This window comes from Carcharodon carcharias, chromosome 31, assembly GCF_017639515.1.
Source record: "Carcharodon carcharias isolate sCarCar2 chromosome 31, sCarCar2.pri, whole genome shotgun sequence".
In the NCBI taxonomy this organism is placed as follows: domain Eukaryota; kingdom Metazoa; phylum Chordata; class Chondrichthyes; order Lamniformes; family Lamnidae; genus Carcharodon; species Carcharodon carcharias.
Genome location: NC_054497.1, coordinates 14679311 through 14702281, shown reverse-complemented (window position 1 = coordinate 14702281; position 22971 = coordinate 14679311). Strand labels below are relative to the sequence as shown.

Below are 22971 nucleotides of genomic sequence, written 5' to 3'. Positions count from 1 at the left end.
GTGTCCCGGAGGGAGCGATCCCTACGGAATGCCGATAGGGGGGGTGAAGGGAAGATGTGTTTGGTGGTGGCATCATGCTGGAGTTGGCGGAAATGGCGGAGGATGATCCTTTGAATGCGGAGGCTGGTGGGGTGATAAGTGAGGACAAGGGGGACCCTATCATGTTTCTGGGAGGGAGGAGAAGGCGTGAGGGCGGATGCGCGGGAGATGGGCCGGACACGGTTGAGGGCCCTGTCAACGACCGTGGGTGGAAAACCTCGGTTAAGGAAGAAGGAGGACATGTCAGAGGAACTGTTTTTGAATGTAGCATCATCGGAACAGATGCGACGGAGGCGAAGGAACTGAAAGAATGGGATGGAGTCCTTACAGGAAGCGGGGTGTGAGGAGCTGTAGTCGAGATAGCTGTGGGAGTCGGTGGGTTTGTAATGGATACTGGTGGACAGTCTATCACCAGAGATTGAGACAGAGAGGCCAAGGAAGGGAAGTGTCAGAGATGGACCACGTGAAAATGATGGAGGGGTGGAGATTGGAAGCAAAATTAATAAATTTTTCCAAGTCCTGACGAGAGCATGAAGCGACACCGAAGTAATCATCGATGTACCGGAGAAAGAGTTGTGGAAGGGGGCCGGAGTAGGACCCACTCTAACCTGTCTCTCTCTGAACTTACTGCACTCCATTCTCTCAGGTTCAACCCTGACATTGTCATCAAACCCGCTGACAAGGGTGGTGCTGTTGTTGTCTGGCGCACTGACCTCTACCTCGCGGAGGCTGAGCGTCAACTCGCAGACACTTCCTCCTACCTCTCCCTGGACCATGACCCCACCACTGAACATCAAGCCACTGTTTCCAGGACTGTCACTGACCTCATCTCCTCTGGGGATCTCCCTCCCACAGCTTCCAACCTGATAGTCGCCCAACCTCGGACGGCCCGCTTCTATCTCCTACCCAAAATCCACAAACAGAACTGCCCCGGTAGACCGATCGTCTCAGCTTGCTCCTGCCCCACAGAACTCATTTCTCGTTATCTTGACTCCCTTCTCTCTCCCCTTGTCCAGTCCCTTCCCACCTACATCCGTGATTCCTCTGACACCTTACGTCACATCACCAATTTCCAGTTCCCTGGCCCCTACCGCTTCCTCTTCACCATGGACGTCCAATCCCTCTACACCTCCATCCCCCACCAGGATGGTCTGAGGGCCCTTAGCTTCTTCCTCGAACAGAGGCCCGAACAATCCCCATCCACCACTACTCTCCTCCGTCTGGCTGAACTTGTTCTCACGCTGAACAATTTCTCCTTCAACTCCTCTCACTTCCTCCAAATAAAAGGTGTGGCTATGGGTACCCGCATGGGCCCCAGCTATGCCTGTCTCTTTATGGGGTATGTGGAACATTCCTTGTTGCAGTCCTACTCCGGCCCCCTTCCACAACTCTTTCTCCGGTACATCGATGATTACTTCGGTGCCGCTTCATGCTCTCGTCAGGATTTGGAAAAATTTATTAATTTTGCTTCCAATCTCCACCCCTCCATCATTTTCACGTGGTCCATCTCTGACACTTCCCTTCCCTTCCTTGACCTCTCTGTCTCAATCTCTGGTGATAGACTGTCCACCAATATCCATTACAAACCCACTGACTCCCACAGCTATCTCGACTACAGCTCCTCACACCCCGCTTCCTGTAAGGACTCCATCCCATTCTCTCATTTCCTTCGCCTCCGTCGCATCTGTTCCGATGATGCTACATTCAAAAACAGTTCCTCTGACATGTCCTCCTTCTTCCTTAACCGAGGTTTTCCACCCACGGTCGTTGACAGGGCCCTCAACCGTGTCCGGCCCATCTCCCGCGCATCCGCCCTCACGCCTTCTCCTCCCTCCCAGAAACATGATAGGGTCCCCCTTGTCCTCACTTATCACCCCACCAGCCTCCGCATTCAAAGGATCATCCTCCGCCATTTCCGCCAACTCCAGCATGATGCCACCACCAAACACATCTTCCCTTCACCCCCCATATCGGCATTCCGTAGGGATCGCTCCCTCCGGGACACCCTGGTCCATTCCTCCATCACCCCCTACTCCTCAACCCCCTCCTATGGCACAACCCCATGCCCACGCAAAAGATGCAACACCTGCCCCTTCACTTCCTCTCTCCTCACCGTCCAAGGACCCAAACACTCCTTTCAAGTGAAGCAGCATTTCACTTGCATTTCCCCCAACTTAGTCTACTGCATTCGTTGCTCCCAATGTGGTCTCCTCTACATTGGAGAGACCAAACGTAAACTGGGCGACCGCTTTGCAGAACACCTGCGGTCTGTCCGCAAGAATGACCCAAACCTCCCTGTCGCTTGCCACTTTAACACTCCACCCTGCTCTCTTGCCCACATGTCTGACTTTGGCTTGCTGCATTGTTCCAGTGAAGCCCAACGCAAACTGGAGGAACAACACCTCATCTTCCGACTAGGGACTTTACAGCCTTCCGGACTGAATATTGAATTCAACAACTTTAGGTCGTGAGCTCCCTCCCCATCCCCACCTCCTTTCTGTTTCCCCCTTCCTTTTTTTTCCAATAAATTATAAAGATTTTCCTTTTCCCACCTATTTCCATTATAAAAAAAACCCACTAGAGCTATACCTTGAGTGCCCTACCATCCATTCTTAATTAGCACATTCGTTTAGATAATATCACCAACTTTAACTTTAACAACTATGTGTTCTATTGTACTATTGTCGTTGACATCTTTTGATGATCTGCTTCTATCACTGCTTGTTTGTCCCTACAACCACCCCCCCCCCTCCACCTCTCTCTCTCTCTCTCTATCTCTCCGCCCCCCACACACACACCTTAAACCAGTTTATATTTCAGCTCTTTCCTGGACTCGAACTCAAGTTCTGTCGAAGGGTCATGAGGACTCGAAACGTCAACTCTTTTCTTCTCCGCCGATGCTGCCAGACCTGCTGAGTTTTTCCAGGTAATTCTGTTTTTGTTTTCTGAGAAAGTCATGTCAATTGTAGATCTTCCAGTTTAGAAACCATATTGAGCCACCATCTATTTTACCCATTGAGGTCAAGCCAAGTGAACATAAAATGCCTGACAGAAAAAATGGAATGCTGAACACCAAATTATTTAGAATTGAAAATATAATTACAGCAGCATTAGGAAATATTTTTATGCTTTAAAATAACATTGCTAATTATCCCCATCCCAATCCCAGCTATTTGAAAGAGTACCTCCTCCCTACTACTGGCAGAAGTGACGTTTTGATTGACAGCCGCTCCGCCCAATCAAACGAAAGGGAAGCCTGATTGACGGCGTAGCGACCAATTCTAATTGCCGGCAGGCGCGGCAACCAATGGGATGAGTGCGGAGGGGAGACCCCGTGTTGCTAGGGAGCTGTAACCAAGGAGCGGCTAATGGCGGCCAGCGGCCTGCAGTAGCTGAGGCTGGAGGGGGGGGGGTGGGGGGTAGGATTACCAGGTTATTATTGATGCAGTTCACCAGTTAATGGGTTTAGTGACCAAGCGGGAGCCATGGTGAAACTGCGAGCCAAATGTGTGCTGGCAGGTGAGTGGGTGAAGGGGGGAGGGGAGAGGCAGGCCTTACGTTGCCTTAGCGCCCGTCACCTTCCCAGGACGGTACAGAGCGCCTCGCAGCCACGGTTGTAATTCAGGAGGTGCAGCAGCCAAACGGCGCACAGCAAGATCCCACAAAGCAGCAATGTGAAACCTTCTATACTTTATTGGCTGTAAAGCACTTTGGTGCCTTTCGCAACCTCAGGTGATCCCCATCGAAATGCAAGTCTTTCTGTTTAGCCACACCGAGATCCAGCTCCTGCTAGCCCTGATAATGAGGTGGTTCTTTTGTGTGATGTCAGTTGAGGGGTGAATATTGGCCAGGGACACCAGAGAAGAAGACATTGCATAAACTAGGCACCAATTTCATCACAATTGCTGTTCTTAATATAGTGGCCGTGGGACCTTTTTACACCCAACTGAGAGGGTATACTGATCTTTTAGTTAATGTTTCATCCAAAGGGTAGCACCTCTGACAGCTTGGCGCTCCCATGGTACTGCCCCTCTGACAGTGTGCCACTCCCTTGGTACTGCCCCTCTGACTGTGCCAGTCCCTCGGTACTGCCCCTCTGACAGTGTGCCACTCCCTCAGTACTGCCATCCCGACAGTGTGGAGCTCCCTCAGTACTGTCATTCAACAATGCAGTGCTCCCTCAGTACTGATGCTCCGACAGCGCGGTGCTCACTCAGTACTGCCCCTCCCACAGTGCGGAGCTGCCTCAGTACTGGCCTTCTGATAGTGTAGCACTCCCTCAGTACTGAACTTCTGCGAGTGTGAAGCTTCCTCAGTACTGCTCCTCCAACAGTGCAGCGCTCCCTCAGCACTGGCTCCTGACAGTGCAGCACTCCTTCAGTGCTGGCACTCAAAGTGCCTGAATTCCATGTTCAAGTTTCAGAGTGGAATCCATTCCTTGCATTTCTGTAGTGCCTTTCACAACCTCAGAATTTCCCAGAACGCTTTACCAATGAAATACATTAAAATTTTTGTGGCCTGTTATAATGTAGGAAGCAACTAGCAAGATGATAATGTCTGGGTAATCCATCTTCTTTCGTGATCTTAATTGAGGAATAAATATTGGCAGAACAATGACTCTGACCCTGAGGTGAGAGTGCATCCCACTGAGTTACAGGTTACTGTCTACATTCTCTGCCTTGAAAAACGGTTTGTTTGTGACTGAAATCGAATGGATGGGAGCTATGCCTGGAAAACTGGCAAAAGGTTAATAATGGCCCCCCACAGCTTTCTTCATTCCCCCTCTTCCCTTAGCTCTCCTGAACCACATTATCTCAGACAATAGACAAACTCCCCTTCTCTTCAAATTGTGCAATCAGATTTTCAGAGCTGACCTGAAAAGCCTGCGGCTAATTGGAAATTCAGATTTGGCTAATTGTGTTTCTTAAACAGTAAATAAAACATGAGTAATAGACAATGTCGTTGGTTATGTGATCTCAATACTCATGTTCGCATGCTGACACCTGTTGACTTCAACCTTGTGTGTTTTGTGGGTCAAATGGTTAAGATGAGAAGTAGAGTGTGCAAATGTATTTTGATCTTTGAGTGCCTTGCCTCTGTTTTCACTTCATGCAGTCCTGAAAGCCTGAGCATCAGCATCGGCTAATGCTGAACTGACGCTTACTGCTTTCCAGCGAAAGTTTCGCTTTCCAAGAACTCTCTGCTGAGCAGAATGCTGACCCACCAGACAGTGCCTCCTGGAAAATCCCTGCTGACATTGCCTGCCCTTTGGGCTTATACTATGAAGAATGGTGACTTAGACACAGTAAGAGTGGCTGTTGGCACCTACCTGTCGATTGAAGCAGTGTCAGCAGCTTCAGGAAAGTGGGAAGAAAAGCGAAAGTTACCTTGTGTAGTGCAGTAGAATTACGGTACATAATATTTCACAACACAAAAGCTGCTGGTGTTTATGCTTCTTACCTCCTCCCACCCTAATTCATCTCACCATATTGCTTACCTGGTCCCGACCAGGGTGAGATATCTCTGACTTAATTCCAAACTGGCCATTTCACTCAATAACTTAAAGAAAAATAAATTTTTGGAGGTGGTGTTGCTGGCAAGGTTGGTAAATATTGCCGATCCATAGTTCCTTGAGAAGGTGGTGATGAGCTTAAACCAGCTTGGAAGACGGTTAAGAGTTGATTGTGTTGGGGTTTGAAAGCCCAGACTGGGTAAGGACAGCAGGTTTCCTTCCCTAAAGGGACACTAGTGTACCAGTTGCATTCTTGTGACCTATAATAAAAACAGAAAACGGTGGAAATACTCAGCAGGTTAGGCAGCATCTGTGGAGAGAAAGACAGTTAACGTTTCAGGTCGATGACTTTTATCAGTTCGTGTGACTGCCTGACTTCCACTGATGCAAAGTTTGTAATTCCCTATTTCTAAAGCTAAATTCAAATTCTCAAACATGGTGAGATTTGAACTCTGGCTCATATTGGATTGTTAGAAGAAACCCTCTGGATTATCAGTCCAGCCCAGTCACACAACCGTTACACCAGCGGAGGCACCAGTTGGATCTGTGTTGTGGTGTAGTGTTTGTCTGTGTTTCCTGGCTCTCCACTCACAACGCTCTTCTTTTACTCAATTTTTTCCAGGTGACTCCACTGTTGGGAAGAGTGCGCTGGTGCATGTGTTTCGCAGCGAAAGTGCTCACTTTCTGAAAAATTATACCCTGGTATGTCCGTCCATTGAGCAATAATTCAACCTTGAAAGGAGGTTGTAGAAAGGTTTATGAGATATTGCAGAGGTACGTAAAGAGTAAATAAGAAAGGTAACAAAAACAAAAATACCTGGAAAGACTAAGCAGGTCTGGCAGCATCTGCGGAGAGGAGCACAGTTAACGTTTTGAGTCTGAATGACCCTGCTCCTCTCCGCAGATGCTGCTAGACCTGCTGAGATTTTCCAGGTATTTTTGTTTTTGTTTTGGATTTCCAGCATCTGCAGTTTTTTGCCTTTATACAAGAAAGGTAACTGGACAATGAAAGCCAGCCTCGCCAGTGATGACCACGTTCTGAAAATGAATTTTAAAAATTGTTACTTTACAGCAACAACTTGCATTTATATAGTGCCTTTAACATTAGTATAATGTCCCCAAGGCACTTCACAGCAGCATTTGACACTGAGCTACATAAAGTGATTTAGGATACATGAGCAAAAGCTTGGTCAAAGAGGTAGCTTTTAAGGACCATCTTAAAGGAGGAGTGAGATGTGGAGAGGCTTAGGGAGAGGTAGGATCCAGGCAGCTGAAGGCATGGCTGGCAATGGTGGAGTGATTAAAATCGGGGATGCGCAAGAGACCAGAATTGGAAGAGTGCAGTGAATTTGGAAGCTGGAGGAGGTTACAAAGATAGGGAGAAGACGAAGACATGGTAGGATTTGAAAACAAGGACATAAAATTTAAGATTGAGGCATTGTAGGACCGGGAACCAGAGTAGGTCAGCAAGCACAAGGAGGTGATGGAAGAACAGAACACAGCGTGTGTTTCATATGGAATGATCGGGATATGGAGCGGACTCAAAGTGGAGTTGTGGAGGGAGACAGAAATGCTAGCACCATTCTGGACATTGTTACAGTCCTTCAAGAGGAATGACTAGAGTAATGATCTAGAATAAAAGAGGCTTATCTTCATTTGTGTCGATCTTGTGATCTGAACCATCAAGGTTTCTTTGCTGAGATTATATGCTCTGTTTTGGTTGAGAGCTTCCAAACAAGCTTGCAGTTAATCTGACTCATTTACTTTCTGATTTTTCTAGACTTTTCCCTAAATTCAGGTTTTAGAAACTACCTGCGAGGTAGTACACACCGTTTGGGGAAGGAATTATAACACAATATTGGGCCAAACAATCTCAGAGGAATTTTAATTTAACAGTGAATAATAAACTTGATACCAAGGCTTAAAGGGTTACATTAGGAGGCCATTTTGTATGAACTTGGGTTATATTCTTTTGCGTTTAGAAGTTTTGAGGTGTGATCTAGTCAAGGTGTTTAAAGTGACAAAGGGTTTTGATAGATAGGGAGGAACTATTCCCTTGTGGGGAAACACAGACAAGGGGACATAATCCCAACATTCTTAAATCTTAAAACTTCTGTTTGGCGAGATAGCTGGAAGCAGGCGACCAGTGGGATGCCCAAAGCTCCACTTCAAGGATGCTTGCAAGTAAGACATGAAGGTCCTAGACATTGACTATCCCACCTGACTATAGCTGGCCAAAGGGAGAAATGGTGATGTCTCCTGGGGCTGATGTGCACCACCACGATGACCAGCAGCTTGGCAACCCACAAAATCACTTGGCAGCTTCATGTGCAGCACTTGTGGAAGAATCTCCCTTTCAAGGATTGGCCCTCACAGCCATCAGTGAAGGTGCACCAAATAAATACCTTCCCACCTAAAAGGATTGTTTGCTGCATATCGTCATCTCTTATAGATGGAAGGATGCCAACACATACATTTAAAACAAAAACAGAATTACCTGGAAAAACTCAGCAGATCTGGCAGCATCGGCGGAGAAGAAAAGAGTTGACGTTTCGAGTCCTCATGACCCTTCGACAGAACTGTCGAAGGGTCATGAGGACTCGAAACGTCAACTCTTTTCTTCTCCGCCGATGCTGCCAGACCTGCTGAGTTTTTCCAGGTAATTCTGTTTTTGTTTTGGATTTCCAGCATCCGCAGTTTTTTTGTTTTTATTTTTTGACACACATTTACCCTTAAAATCAGCAATAGGCTATTGAGGAGTGAAATCAAGAAGCACATTTTCACACAAAGGGTAGTGGGAATCTGAAACGCTTTTCCCTCCCCAGAAGGCTGTAATTGCTAGGGGCCAGCTGGAGCTTTCAGGACTGAGATGGATAGATTTTTGTTGAGTAAAGGTATGAGGGATATGGAGCAAAGGTGATTAAATGGAGTTGTGGAGATCAGTTATGATCTAATTGAATGGTGTGGCAGGCTCAAGGGGCTGAATCCCATGTTCCTACGATGATCTTCATAAACTTACTCAACAGAGATCTTGTGTGATAGCTGCTACCCCATTGATTCTTGTTCAACTGTCTATACAAGGCAAGGGGCTACTGAATGTGAATCCTGGCCGTTAGGAGATGGAGTGTTCTGTGCACCAGTCGGGATGGTGGCCGCAAGCGTCACACCACAACTGTAGGACGCCAGAACTGATATTTCTAGATTTCATCGTGTTCGACACCCCAATCTTTGAATTCCATTTTTTGGGAGTTTGGTCAGGTTTGAATCTTACGAGCAGGAAGCTTAGTTAGTGAGGTTACAGAGGATGTGGGTCTGAGAGTGGTACTAACTCTCTTTATCCTGTCTAGACAACTGGAGTGGAAGTCTTTGTTAATCCAGTCCCCATTCCAGACACCCCTGACAGCGTGGTGAGTGTTTAAAAAAGTGCATGTCATCATTCTGTTTGAGTGTGAATTCCGAGAGACTTTCAGCGCGTCGATGTTGATTAATTGTGTTCCCTTACCTTCCCTGTCTCCAGGAACTCTTCATATTCGATTCTTCAGGAAAAGAAATCTTCTATGACATGGTGGAAAGCCAGGTACGGAGATCAACTAGTAGGTTTGTTTTCTGCAGAGGCTTAGGCTCTGTCATTCATTCTTTGAATTATTTTGTCCTTTAATCTACACCTCTCAGTAGGACATGCCCACTATCCATACCAGCAAGGGCAGGTAGGATCATTTACTGTCAGTCCTCTGCCAACGCTACTCTGAAACTGACGGCTAGGCTGTGTGAAAAAGCATACCCAGGGCTGACTCTCCCAGTTTTGAGGTGTAGTGACTCTGTTATTAAACAAGAACACACAGAGGCCAAGTCGAAGTGTCAAGAGAGAGTACACCCCATCTAACCAAACCCTTCAAGCATCACCTGCCCCCTGCACTGGACCTATCAGCCATCTCAGTACCATGGAAGCAAGTCATCCTTGATCCCAGGGGATTGCCTAAGAAGCTGTTACTGAACTAGTAATGCAGAGAAAGTGAGTTCAAATCCTACTGTGGCAGTTTGATAAGTTGAGCTTGGTTATAAAGGAATAGGTAAAAGTCATCCCATGGTTGTAAAAATCACTTTAAGAAAGAAAACCTGCCAACATTATCTGGGCAGGCCTATATCTGACTCCAGTCCCATACCAGCCTGCCTTCAGGTGAGTGGCAGAATGGGCGCCTGATTTGATATCACGCATTTTACATGGTTGCTGAAGTTTTAAGTGTGTACGTTACACTGATGTAGGCATGTTTTCTTCCTTTTTATGATAATTCAACAGCTTTCTGGTAACTTTCACTGATTCCTATAAAGCCAAATTCAAATTCTCAAACTGAAGCAGTGGGATAATGAACTCACGTTCTCTGGATCATTCATTCAGGAAGTTGAAAGCTCTGCCTAGCGTTTTTTTTCTTTGTGTTGCTGTGTTGTGTCTTTCTGGTGAATTTGGAACTTGCCGTCAGCCTCTCTGACTTGGATATTGTGTTGAAATGGAAGCTGAGCCTTTAAGACTACTCTCAGCTGATCAGAGCCTTTGTGAACCCCCAGAGCCTACAACAGGGATAAAGTGCACGTTCTCTTGCTTTTTTTAAACCTTGCGTTTTCTCCATTTAAACAGTGGGAGCTTGCGGCTGCCATTTGCCTTGTGTATGACATCACCAATGAGGCAACGTTCAACAGTTGTACAAAGTGGCTGGAAAGGGCACGAGCACAAGCCCCCAGTGGCCAGCTGGCAGGTCAGTGCTCCTCTGGCTCTGAGAATGTCATTGTAGAATGTAGGAAAGTTGCACAGTGAATTTGGTACCTCAACCAGTCATTGCCTTTGATTGGTTTGCAGGAGTCCTTGTGGGCAATAAGATGGACCTAGCCTGCAGGCGTGCTGTGGAGTACACCCAGGCACAGGAATGGGCAGTGAGCCAGGGCCTGGAGTACTTTGAGACCTCTGCAGTAAGTGAAGGGATAATCTCAACTTTTTCTCTTTCTGTTTCTCCTCCTCCCCATTGCATCGACTTGCCAGCCTGAGAAACACCTGGTATCTCACAGTCAGTCTAGAAGTGAGACAGAGACTTTCAGCAAAAGCATGGAGTGTCTTTCTACATCTTCGGACTCCTCAAAGCGTTTTACAGCCAATAAAGCACTTTTTGAAGTGTAGCCACTGTTGTAATGTGAGAAACACAGTTACCAATTTGCACAGCAAGCTCCCACAAAAAGCCATGTGATAATGGCATTGGTCAAGAAATAAATATTGGACAGGTAACCAGGGAAATCTCCCCGAATTTCTTCAAAAAAATGCTGGGAGACTTTTTAACGCCCATCTCGTAGAGCCTTGGTTTAATGTCTCATCCGAAAAATGCCTCGTCTGAAACTGCAGCACTCTTGGTACTGCACTTCGGACAATGTAAGACTCTTTCAGTGCTGACCCTCTGACGGTCAATGCTGCCTTGGTACTAACTCTCTAACAGTGTGGTAATCCCTCAGTACTGAATAAGGAATGCTAGTCTGGACTTTATGCTCCAGCTCCTGAAGTGGAACTTGCCTGAATCAGAAGGATTTGAGTTCGAGAGTGTTACCCACTGGGACACAGCTGTCATAGCTACAATGGGTAAGAAATAACAACTGCTGAGGTTAAGAGCCCTTCTTATTTGCTGAGTGTCCTGAACCATTAGACCAGGAGGGACCTTGTTCTAGCTGCAGTGTGTACTGAAGTGGCTGCGCTCAGTCAGGGTGACAGTCGCCTGTCACTGTAACCAGTCTTAGTGTATAAAATACATCAGCATGGCTTCCCACTCAAGGCCGTGACTCAGATACTTCCTGTTACCCCTCACCCAACCAGTTGTCACACTGTTTGTGAACTGTGTAACATGATTGCGCTGAGCGTGTAACCAATACTGAGACTCCTTTGAATGAGCTGGAGGGAAAACATTGAACCGAATAGTTATATAGACGTAAAAACTGAATGTAAACCATAAGAAGTAAAAATGAGAGACTTGTGTATAATAAGGTGCAGAACATCGACTTGACGGGATTAGAATGGACAAGGATTTGATAGCGAATTGTGTATATCGTTAGTGAGGCTGAAGGTGATTGGACTGTGGTTGATTGGGCTGTGGGCGGTTGATTGGGCTGCTTGTTGTACTTTGGCCTTTAGCTTCACCATCTTTCATTCTGTGTTATTTTGCAGAAAGAAATGGAGAACTGCGACGCTCCATTTCAGAGTTTGGCCAGAGTGTTTCACCGGATGTATGAGGACAAGTTAGAACACATCCGATCCATTGTGTGACCATGTCCCCTTGCAGGCAGGAACATGTCACCCCCTCTCTCAGCCCTGCAGAGTGTGTGCATTATAACTGAAACCACACTCGACCATAAACTACAAGAAGGCACCCCTGGCATACCAACTCTTGCCTTCGCCAGAGTGTAGCATTCTGCATTGACTCTTCCATCCACACCTCTGACCCATCCTACCCTGGTCTGAGCTGGGCAACACTCTGCCTCTCTGCGTCTCTTTTGTGTCTGTCTGTCTGTCTCTCTCTCTCTGTCTGTGTGTCTCTCCTTCTCTGTTCCTGTTCACTGTACACTGGGTTAGAGAGGCAAAATCATCCAGGGTTCCTGCTCCCTCTGTGTCTCTGACTTTCTCTGTCTCTCCCTGTCTGTCTCTCTTTCTTTCTCTGACTCTATACCATTGGCCAAACGGAAGATGCATCTGGAAACAGTGCCACATGATCCACTGCAGCAACAGACACAAGGTGCTGCATTTTAAGCAGCACTGGGAGGCCAGTACAAACCTTCAGTTTAAGTGGGAACAATGGGGGGGTGGTGGGATCCCTGCAACAGTTGGGGAAGGGTTTCCTGTAAAGTAACTCAGCTTATTATGCAACTGTTTTCTGTCTGTGTCCCACGGCCAATGCAGGCAATAAGATTCTGATTTTCGGCATTCTCTGACTCGCAGAGCGGAGGGAGAAGCTCGTTCCATCAGTTGTTGCTGTGTTATTATTCTTAAAGCACCTGGCCCAGTTCTGTGGAGTAACTTTATCTTTGCAAAGCTGTTTATTAAAAAAAATCCACCTCACAACATTTGCTTAGCTGTGATGCTCTTCACATTTTTAAACAAAACAATTTTCTTTTTTGGAATATTTTTAAAAATGATGAACTTGCATTTCTGTAGCAACCTCGGGACACCCTGGTGCATTTTACAGCCAATTAAGTACTTTGATGTTGGTTGAGGGATAAATATTGGTCAGGACACCGGGGAGAATGCTCTTTGAAACAGTGCCATGGGAGCTTTTACATTCGGCTGTTAGCCAGATCCATTGTATTCATTATGTTCTGCTGGGAGAAACTGCTGGGAGATGCTACAGTGGCACTCCGAGGGTTAACACATCCTGTCACTAAGCTGTGGACATTGTCGTATTTAACAATTGCAGCCGTGCTCAGAGAGGCTAGTTTAGGCTGTTTAAATGGAAGGCTGTGGGCTTTAGTTCCTTAGAACAGAGTTTGAAATACAGGGTCTGTCCTCAGGATGTGTCTCAGCTCTCATTTCCCCAATATGCCTTTGGATAAACCTGCATTGAGGGGTGAAAACAGCAGAGGGTACCAGTTGGTTGGAGCACACTGCTCTCCTGCAAGCCAAAAATATTACTGTTTTAGAAAAATTAAAAGACTTTCTGTCAGAATATCTTATTGATCATGATGCACAGATTAAGACGCTCAAAATCAATATTGTGGAGTGGGACAGCTTGCCAGTTTAAATATAGGTTTGGTTGCCAGCATGTAATCCTGTCACTGATGACAAGCTAAAGAAGCCAATTCCTGTATAGATACATAGGAAGAGAACTGGGCCATTTGGCCTATTGAGCTGCTCTGCCATTTTGTTAGCCAGCTCTAGATTGCACCCAGCTTCCATCCCTTGTCAGTGCCAAGGCAGCAGGGTAACCAGTAACAATTCACATTAAACAGCATCTTTAATGAAGTAAAAAAAGCGCTTCACAGGAAGCTGTTTTTGTTATCAAATAAAAATTGACACTGAGCCAAAGAAGAAGATTTTTAGGACAGGTGATCAAATGCTTAGTCAAAACTTTGGGTTTTAAGGCGCATCTTAAACTGGAGGAGACCAAGATGGAGAGGTTTAGGGTACAGATTCTAGAACTTAGGTCCTAGACGGTTGGAGGCTCCTCCTCCAATGACAGGGCGAAGGAATTTGGGGATGTGCAGGCTTGGCTGGATCAGCAGCAGCTAGAATCTGGGATTATAAAGAGGGAAAAGAAAAGCTAGCCAGGGTTCCCGTTCCTGATCACTGCACAGTGAGCCCTGGATTAGAGAGAGAAGGGATATCAGCCAGGGCTCCTTCTTCTGATCACTGCACAGTGATTCCTGGGTTAGAGAGAGGGGAAATCAACCAGGGTTCCCGTTCCTGCTCACTGCACAGTGAGCCCTGGTTTAGAGAGAGGGGCTATCAGCCAGGGTTGCTGTTCCTGATCACTGAACAGTGATCCCTGGGTCAGAGAGAGAGGGAAATCAGGCAGGGTTCCTGCTTTTGATCACTGCACAGTGATCGCTGCCTAAGTTGCCCATGTATGCATAGCAGGATCAGGTTTGGCTGTGATATCCATCGAAATGACTAACTCACTGAGCTTTTTAGACCCTCTTGCGGCGAATGGCAACTTGAGTGAGGTATCAGAGGGTAACTAGCAATCATTCTGCTAAGCTGGATTTGTGTGACTTCATACAGCAAACTGTAAGGTACCATGCAGGCTCCTGGAGTTCTTTCATGTAAAATACTACATGTGGACAGCTGTACAAAAAAAAAATCAATGGTACCGTACATTGCAATAAATACTCTAAGCACAACAAAGCAAATTTAGAGGGAACATTGGTACCTTGCCCCATGTGGGATCGCACCCCAGCTTGGCTCACCTTTGGGAGAGGGAAGCACCTAGAGTGAGGTGTATCAGATTTGAAGCCATGATTAGTGCAGTGAGTAGGTTGTACTGTGAGCAGCATTGTGCTTTCCTGCAATCACTCTTCTTGGGGAAGGGGTTGTATAGAAGCTGGCAGACCAAGCATAGACAGAACCTTTCAAACAAAATAAAATTTATCTGCCTTCCAACTTTGCAAAGCAATTAAAGCCACTAACAAATCATTAGGATTTAATTTGAGAGTTATAGCATTCAAAAGTCATGGAGTTACATTACACTTGTATAAGGCCCTGGTCTGGATGCACTTAGAGTACTGTATGCAGTCCTGGTCATACTGGAGAAAGAATATAGAAGCACTGGAAAAAACATAAGATTTTACAAGGATCGTGCTAGAACTGAGTGATTACAACTATCGGAAAGATTGAACAGGTTGGGCCTTTTTCCTTTAGTGAAAGCGAGATTTAGAGGAGAGCTGATAGAGCTTCTTAAAATGATGAATGTGTTGAACTGGGTAGATATAGAGAGGATGTTTTCACTTGTGTGAGAATTCAAACTCAGGAGCCATAAATGCAAGTTACTTATTAATAAATCTAATAGGGAGATAAGGTGAAATTTATTTCCTCAGAGAGTGGTTAGAATGTGGAATTTGCAGTTGTCAGAAGTGGTTGAGGCAAAGAGCTTGGATGCTTTCAAAAGGAAACTAGAAGAATAAATACCTGAGAGAAAAGGGAGGAGAAAGATAATGCTGAAAGGCTGAGATGGGCCAGATAGAATGGGAGGAGACCCGTGTGGAAAATATTGACTAACTGGGCTGAATGGTCTGTTGCTATACTATATATGTAATTGCTCTTTGTTCTCTTTGGCAAATGGGGAAGGTTAATGTTGCTCAGCGCTTGGTGCTGGGACCACTGTTCATCACTTATGAACAAATTAGACTCGGGAATTGGAAGTGCAAATTTAAAATTTCAAAATTTGGGGCTGACAGGAAATTGAGAGGTTTAGTTAATACAGCGGAGGAGTGTGAGACAATACTGAAAAACAGACTTGCAGAATTGTCATGTAAATGGAAAATTAACTTCAATATAGACGAGTGTGACATAGTACTTTTTGCGGGAACATAAAGGAGGCCCCATACTCCCTGGAAAATAAGGGTAGAGGAACAGAGGAACCTGGAGGTACAGATACACAAACCTGCACTAGGTTGTGGGGTACAGAGCTAAGGTGCACTCCCTGGCCTGCTTTGAGTCCTGGGAGTGTTTGATGGGGACAGTGTAGAGGGAGTTGCAATTCCAGGAATGGGAATGGTCAAAGCAGCCAAGCGATCCCATTCACTAGGCAGCAGGAGCTTTGCAGGGAAGCGGGATATGGGATGATAACTGCATTGTTGATTCTTCTATTCCTCTTTGGTGGTTAGGTTATCTGCTGATGGTTGACGTGGAGCCTCTGTAGATGGTGGCTGCCCAGGTGAGGGACTGTGGTTTACCATTGGCTGTGGGACTATGTTCCTGTTTTGTGTCAGTGCCTTCAGGAGAGTAGGCAAGGCAACCAGCAAATCGTTCTAATTGTGTGGTTTTGAATGGGGCAGTTTGAGGACGACCTCTAGATGGCAGCAAAGAGCATACTTTAAGCTCTGGGTGACCACAAGGGCAAAGCTTTAAAACAGCAACGCCCCCACACACAGAAGCTTCAATAAATACAGGCCTTGAAATTACCCTATGTGGACAGCAGGGAACAATCACATAACCCGCTTGTGTACGATTCCTTTGTCCCTTATTTTAAATGGAAATGCTAACCCATCAAACACTCGCAGGGCAGGTACAGCACAGGGTTAGATACAGAGTAAAGCTCCCTCTACACTGTCTCCATCAAACAGTCCCAGGACAGGTATAGCACGGGGTTAGATACGGAGTAAAACTCCCTCTACACTGTCCCCATCAAACACTCCCAGGACAGGTACAGCACGGGATTAGATACGGAGTAAAACTCCCACTACACTGTCCCCATCAAACACTCCCAGGGCAGGTACAACACGGATTACAGAGTAAACCTCTTCTACACTGTGCCAACAACCTGCCTTTGTCTTCCCCACTGTAAAAATATATTTCTATTGCACCAGTCCGACAATGTTCCGCTAACCACACGAGTCATTGTGTGGCCTGTCTGAGTGAGACAGACAGTTTATTGTCATTTTATGCCTGGACCTACTAGATTGAGACTGCCTAAGTTCATTGCACGCAGGGTTGCAGGAAAGCACAAGAATGCCAGCTCCCTGTGTGGGAGATGCCTCAGTGTGCTTTATCTGAAGCAACAGTGCATGTTAGCATGAGGGAGAAAGGGGGAATAGAGAGGGTGGAATGTTTGTCAGAGGATGTGTCTCCTCAATTCCTGATTCAGCCTGGAAGGTCAATGGGACAATTGAGAAACACTTGGCACAGAAAGGTTGAGCAGAATCCTGATTTTTGTACCATTTCTTGGCGTTGTGAATTCACCTTGATTTCACCCTGTTGTGTCCTGGTTTCTCACAAGAATAATTTTTTTAAAGTTATTTTTAAATGCAACCATACTATCTGTGAGAAGCCTCTCCGCTGACCCACTGACACTGCAGCACTTCACTGTTGAGATAATTGTTCTCTTAACACCCCCCTTTCTCCTCACTGCATTCTTGAGACACCCCCTGACAAATTCTCTGCATCCCTACCCAGCTTATGTCAATCACTGGTTAGGCCTCCGCTGGAGCATTGTGTCTAACTCCAGACGCCTTGCTTTAGGAAAGGATGTCAAAGCCTATGAGAGCGTGCGGAGGAGATTTACCAGAATGGTTCCAGGGTAGCGGGACCTCAGTAACGGGCAGGTACTGGAGAAGCTGAGACTGTTGTCCCCAGAGCATAGAAAGTTAAGACGGGATTTAAAAGAGGTTTGCAAAAAATCAGGATTTTGGTAGAGGAGAGCAGGAAAAACTGTTTTCAGTGGGCCGTGGGTTGGTAATCAGAGGGACACAGATTTAAGATAATTGACAGAAAAGCCGGGGTTTGGTGAGGGGCGCTAATGTTAGAGTAATTTTTAGTTTCCGCAATGAGATGTTAGAATCTGGAACGCGCTGCCTGAGAGGGCGATGGAAGCAGATTCCATAGTAACTTTCAAAAGGGGAATTGGATAAATACTTGAAGGGGAAACATTTGCAGGGAAATGGGTAAAGCGCAGAGGTAAAGGGACTGGTTGGATGGAAAGAGCTAGCACAGGCATGATGAGCTGAATAGCCTCTTCTCTGTGCTCCATACTATGATAACTTGGTTGAAAAGTTGGATCAACCTATAGTGGTTGTCATGACGATGGGAAATTGTGACTGAGTGAGATCTACCTGTAACTTTCCAAGCTAACCAAAAACATATTGAACTGTTTAAAGAGGACCTGTTTTTTTAAATACAAGAAAAGACACTGACCAAAGATGGCTACCTGATGCCTGGTATTGTAACTTGACCACTTTTATGGAACGTTCCTATATGGATTGCATTGCAGAACTGTCTTGGCATGTTGCATGGAATTTCACACCTTGTGGGGGTGGGGGGTGGGGGGGGGTGTTGTGGGTGGTGTCAGGGTCCACTTCAAAAAGGGATTCTTGAAAGAAAGGTATTAAAAATGCAAAGTCTGGACTTTAATCAATGGTAATTCTGTCAAGACAATGGGAACTACTAACCAGCCAGACACACCCAATAGACATTCAAACCTCCTATGGAGGACGAAATAACTCCATTTCCTGTTGATTTCTACTATCTTGAAATGCGGTCTTTCTGAAATGAAAGATCAGAAATGTGATTACTTGTTTTACAACAACGATTGCAAGACACGTTAACCGAGTTCCTTTCATGGAATATACAGACAGGAGGTTTAAGAACTGGTTTTGCCAAACCAGAAATGGAAGTCATTGCAGTCATGTGGAAAAACTGCTGAAGGAAGCAGTAAGAAACGTCTCTCTCTCAAGCTAAGATTGTCTCCAGCAAAGTGCAGTTACCTGAACTTCAATTCAACCCCAAGAATTTAAAAGAAACCAGCTAACTTCAAACAGCCGCAGCGTTCAACAATCTGCGCCTCAAAGACAAGCAAAGAACTTAATCATGTTCCTTTTAACTTTTATTTGGACTTCTGAGATTTGTGTGTGTCTTTTATTATTTTTTCTCAGGTTTAGTAGCTAATAAATTTGCTTTTTCTTTGACTCAAGAAGACCTGGTTTGATTGGCTCCTTATTAAAAAGTAAATACATTTGGATTAGAAAAGGCATTTATGGGGAAAAGAAAATTTTTAAAAACCTTTGTTGTGACCAACCGAGGGGGCTGAATAAAGTGGAGCCAATTCATCCCTCCTCACCGCACTCATAAGATGGTGAGTTAAAGTTGTGCCTGTGCATTTACACTCCATGCTGATGCTCCCGAGAGGGGAAAACCTTTGAAATTCTCTACAGAGGTACAGGCAAAATGGGTCAGAGGTCTAATTCTGACCAAACTGTGCTCGGTATCGGGGCCTTGCAATGCCCTAGGCTCTGAGTTCCTGTTCCAGCCGATTCCATTGTGGCATAGTGTCACATTGCCAGTGAGTTTTCACCCCTAGGAAAGGAAAGCAACATGGGAGGGACTTTGTTCTCCCCATCTTCCCTTGGTGCGTTGGATTGTTGTTGGGTATCTCTGAGGGGCTGGGTTGGATGTGGTATTGACACAGAGCTGCTCATCTGCCGGGTGGGGGGGGGGGGGGGGGGTGCACATGGTGTTTGGAGATGGATGAAAGATGATGGAAAGGAACACCATTAAAAACAGGTGGAATATAAAAGAATAAATGAGAACATTTAAACATTGTTGTCATTTTGATTTGGTTGTTGAAGAGGATCAGATATTCTCGTGATTCCATTACCTTTCTGCACCATTTCCTTATTGACCACAGACTGGCTGTAGTCACATGTGGCAAATTGGGATCCAGTTGTGGTCATATATGGTACCTTTCTTGACCATGAGAGCCAAATGAAGTGTCGCTACTGTTGTAATATAAGTTGTGCATAGCAAGATCCCACAACCAGCAATGTGGCAATGATCAGATAATCTTAGTAATGTTGGTAGAGGCATAAGCAGCAGGAAACCAGGAAGACTCCCCTACTCTTCTTCACAATAGTGCCTTAGGACCTTTTTATGTCCACCTGAATGGGTAGAAAGGGCTTCACTCTAACGTCTCATCTGAAATATGGTACCTCTGGGAGTGCGGTGCTCCCTCAGTACTGCACAGGGAGTGTCAGTCTGGATTATGGGCTTAAGTCTTTGGAGTGTGACTTGAACTGATGACCTGACCCAGAGGCAAGAATGCTACCCATTGGAATAGGAAGGGTTAATCCAAAGCTCCATTTCTTGTTAACCCTCCACAATTTGGTAATGCCAGGTTCAGGAACTGAAATAAGCATGATGAATACAGCCAAACACCTGACAGTTAGTCAAAAAGCTGTGCTGTTTTCATAGAAGGTTGGATAGACGGGCTGAATGTTGGCTCAGTGGGTAGCACTCTCACCTGAATCATGCTCCTCCAATTCTGTCTCCTTGAAGATCTCTGATTTCTGTCATTCCACCATTGGTGGCCATGCCCCAACTGCCTGGGCCCTAAACTCTGGAATTCCCTCACTAGACCTCTGCTCCTCTCCCTGTTAAAACTTTACAATCTACCTCTTTGATCAAGTTTTTGCCCATCTATCCTAATATCATCCTCCGTGGCTCAATGTCAGTTTTTTTCTGCTAGTTGTGCCCCTGTGGGGTGCCTTGGGATGTTTTATTGCATTATAGGCCCTATATAAATGCAAGTTGTTGATATTATTGATAATGACTTCTGTATTATGCATGGCACTGAGGGAGCACAGCCTTGCTACACACTCTGTTGGGAGGAGATATGAGTCAAACAGGAATAGCCCGGGGAGAATTTTCCTTTCTGTAGCCTGTTGCAGTTTCGAACCTGCAGCTTCCAAAATGTCTTTAAATGGTTCCTAGAGCGGTAAAGAGAATTGCAGAAGGTTAGGGGTCGGTGGGGGTGCGGGGGGCGGGGGAGGGGGGTGAAGTGTGGGGAATGGGGGAATACAGTACAATCTGACAATGCTGACGAGCAGAGTGGTCCATGCATTATAAATGAGATAATTCCTTTAGCAGTCCCTCTGAGCTCAAATTCCAACAACTGATTTTAAATTAAATACATGTGTAGCATGCAAAGTGCTCTCAGATTTTTCTTTCTTAACAAGTGACGTGGATCGCTGCCAATTTTCTCTGACCTTTCCCTTTCCTGGCGCACTGGTTGCACAGGTGCTGACTGTTCTCCCTTGCACCTTGTCCAAATGCGCCTTATTCCTGTGTGAAGCTCAAAGGAAAGATTCCAATTGGGGTTGGGGGGGTGGGGTGGGGTTTGTATCCAGGGGCTGACAGAGTGGTGGAGGGGGGCTGGTGGGGGTGTGAGGAGAATGGGGTCGACAATAGCATTGTCCAGTTCTGTCCTCACTTGACCTACACGCACTAGGCCTGAAATCGCACGGAGCCTAAGTACTAAGGATGTCTCGCCGATGCCCTCCAGCCTTGACCCCATCAAAACCTGCCCCTCTCAGGTGGAAGTTAAAGATCCCATAGCCATTATTTTGAAGAAGGCATGTGGAGTTACCCCCAGTGTCCTGGGGCAAACATTGATCCCTCAACCACCATCACTTAAAAAAAAAACGGATTATCCGGTCATTATCATAATGTTGTTTGTGGGATCTTGCATGTGCAGAATGGCTTCTGCAACAACAGTGGCGACACTTCAAAAGTCCTTTGTTGACCATCTTGTGATGTTCTGAGGGTGTGAGAGGCACTGTATGGACTGAATGACCACTTTCTGCGCCATCATTTTTCCATGGTTCCATATAAATGTAAGTTTTTCCTATCTTCTTCACTCTCCTCATCCTGTATTCTGCACACATGCCATCCTCTGTGAATTTCGCATTTAGGCTCCATATTCTGTGGGCTGTTTTTTTACTCTACCTGCATTGCATTGTCCTCCACCCATCACCCAGCCCTGCTCCATTGTTCCCCGTGTACCAAGCTCACTTCCCTTAGCCCTAGACCGTGCACCCAGTCTCCACCCTCCTAATCCCTCCCTAACGTCCCCGTGGGACGAGAGAAGGTGGGACAAAGTGGAGGCACGAAACGACTCAAGGAAGTGGCAACCACTTCTTCCCCACCAGCACTGCCTGTGACACCCACCTCCAGGAGGTAATCATGCGATCCAAGCCACTTTTTCTGGGTGACCTCAGGTTTGCTGACTGTCACCCCTGACGTGCAGATTACATGTTATTTTCACGGTGTTCCAATTTCCTGTCGTTCACTCGCCTCCTGTGAGTTGAGGAGCTGCAGATACTGCGGGGGTCCTGTCTGCTGCTGGTAAAATTCCATCGTCCTTGGAGAACGTCTGCTAATTGCTTCATTAACAACCTCAATTGGCTTCCCTTTGCTGCCAGGCCAGTTGCCACCAGTGCCCAGAAACCACCTCCGGGAAATGTGGGAGGAGGTGAGAACACATCAGCATTTCTTCTAATGTCATTTTTTTTTTTTGCTCATTGTCTTTGCTCCACCACCACCCCACTCCCCCCTCCGCCGCTGTCGCCTCTGAGGGCCAGAAATTCACCCCAAGCCCTCGCCTTTACTATTCCCCAAGTTGCTTTCTTCAAGCATTGCAAGACACAGACCACGTAAGAACAAAGGACAGCAACAGCTCCTGAAGCCTTGTCACCATGGAAACTACCTTTATTGGTGTTATTCCACAAATACAGAAATAGTTCAGAATTGTTTCTTCCTCAGTACTGCACTGAGGTCGTCAGCCTAGATATTACGCTCAGATCTGGGCTGGGGCTTGAACCCAAAACCTTCTGGTTCAGTGGGGGGTGGTGGGGGGGGGTGGTGAGTGCTACCAGGCCACACTGACAGTTAGGTGGCAGCTGTGCTGTGTTGCGTGTCATAGATGATGTTGACTCCTAGAATCACTGAATTATACAGCACAGAAAGAGGCCATTTGATCCATTGTTCCTCTGCCAGCTCTTTGGCAGAGCTATAAAATTAATCTGTTGTTCTTACCCCAGAGACCTGTAAACTTTCTCCCTTCAAGTATTTATCCAATTCTTTTTTGAAAGTTACTATTGAATCTGCTTCCACCCGCCCTTTCAGGCAGCACATTCCACATCCTAACAACTCATTGTATAAAAATAAATTGCCTCATCTCCCCTCTGGCTCTTTTTCCAATCACCTTAAATCTGTTCATCTAGTTACTGACCCTTCTGTCATTGGACACAATTCCTCCTTACTTACTTTATCAATAACACCATTCCTGATTTTGAACACTTCTATCAAATCTCCTCTTAACTACCCAGACTTCTCCGGTTTCTCCACATAACTGAAGTCCCTCGTCCCTGTTATCATTCTAAGTAAATCTCCTCTGCAATTTCTCTTACGG

General features: G+C 46.0%; 1 protein-coding gene across 3 annotated transcripts; it reads left to right on the top strand.

Moving 5' to 3' along the window:
* Positions 1-3407: 3407 nt before the first annotated feature.
* On the top strand, positions 3408-18684 carry ift27 (intraflagellar transport 27 homolog (Chlamydomonas)). 3 transcript variants are annotated; one of them, XM_041177828.1, is made up of 8 exons: positions 3426-3558; positions 4572-4785; positions 6174-6253; positions 8899-8958; positions 9069-9128; positions 10185-10302; positions 10404-10513; positions 11748-12635. In XM_041177828.1, the coding sequence occupies exons 2-8, from the start codon at positions 4755-4757 to the stop codon at positions 11844-11846; spliced, it is 558 nt and encodes a 185-aa protein (XP_041033762.1). In that variant the 5' UTR covers positions 3426-3558; positions 4572-4754; the 3' UTR covers positions 11847-12635. The 3 variants fall into 3 exon arrangements, with proteins under 3 accessions (XP_041033763.1, XP_041033761.1, XP_041033762.1); XM_041177829.1 differs by lacking the exons at positions 4572-4785; positions 11748-12635 and adding an exon at positions 18358-18684 and having other exon boundaries at positions 3408-3558; XM_041177827.1 differs by lacking the exon at positions 4572-4785 and having other exon boundaries at positions 3408-3558.
* The last annotated feature ends 4287 nt before the right edge of the window (positions 18685-22971 follow it).

Excerpts from the sequence above, each read along its gene's own strand:
- ift27 (XM_041177827.1), top strand. The coding sequence starts at position 3,525 with ATGGTGAAACTGCGAGCCAAATGTGTGCTGGCAG. Across the intron at positions 8,959-9,068 it reads CAGACACCCCTGACAGCGTG|GAACTCTTCATATTCGATTC; the intron begins GTGAGTGTTTAA and ends CCCTGTCTCCAG. Across the intron at positions 9,129-10,184 it reads ATGACATGGTGGAAAGCCAG|TGGGAGCTTGCGGCTGCCAT; the intron begins GTACGGAGATCA and ends CCATTTAAACAG.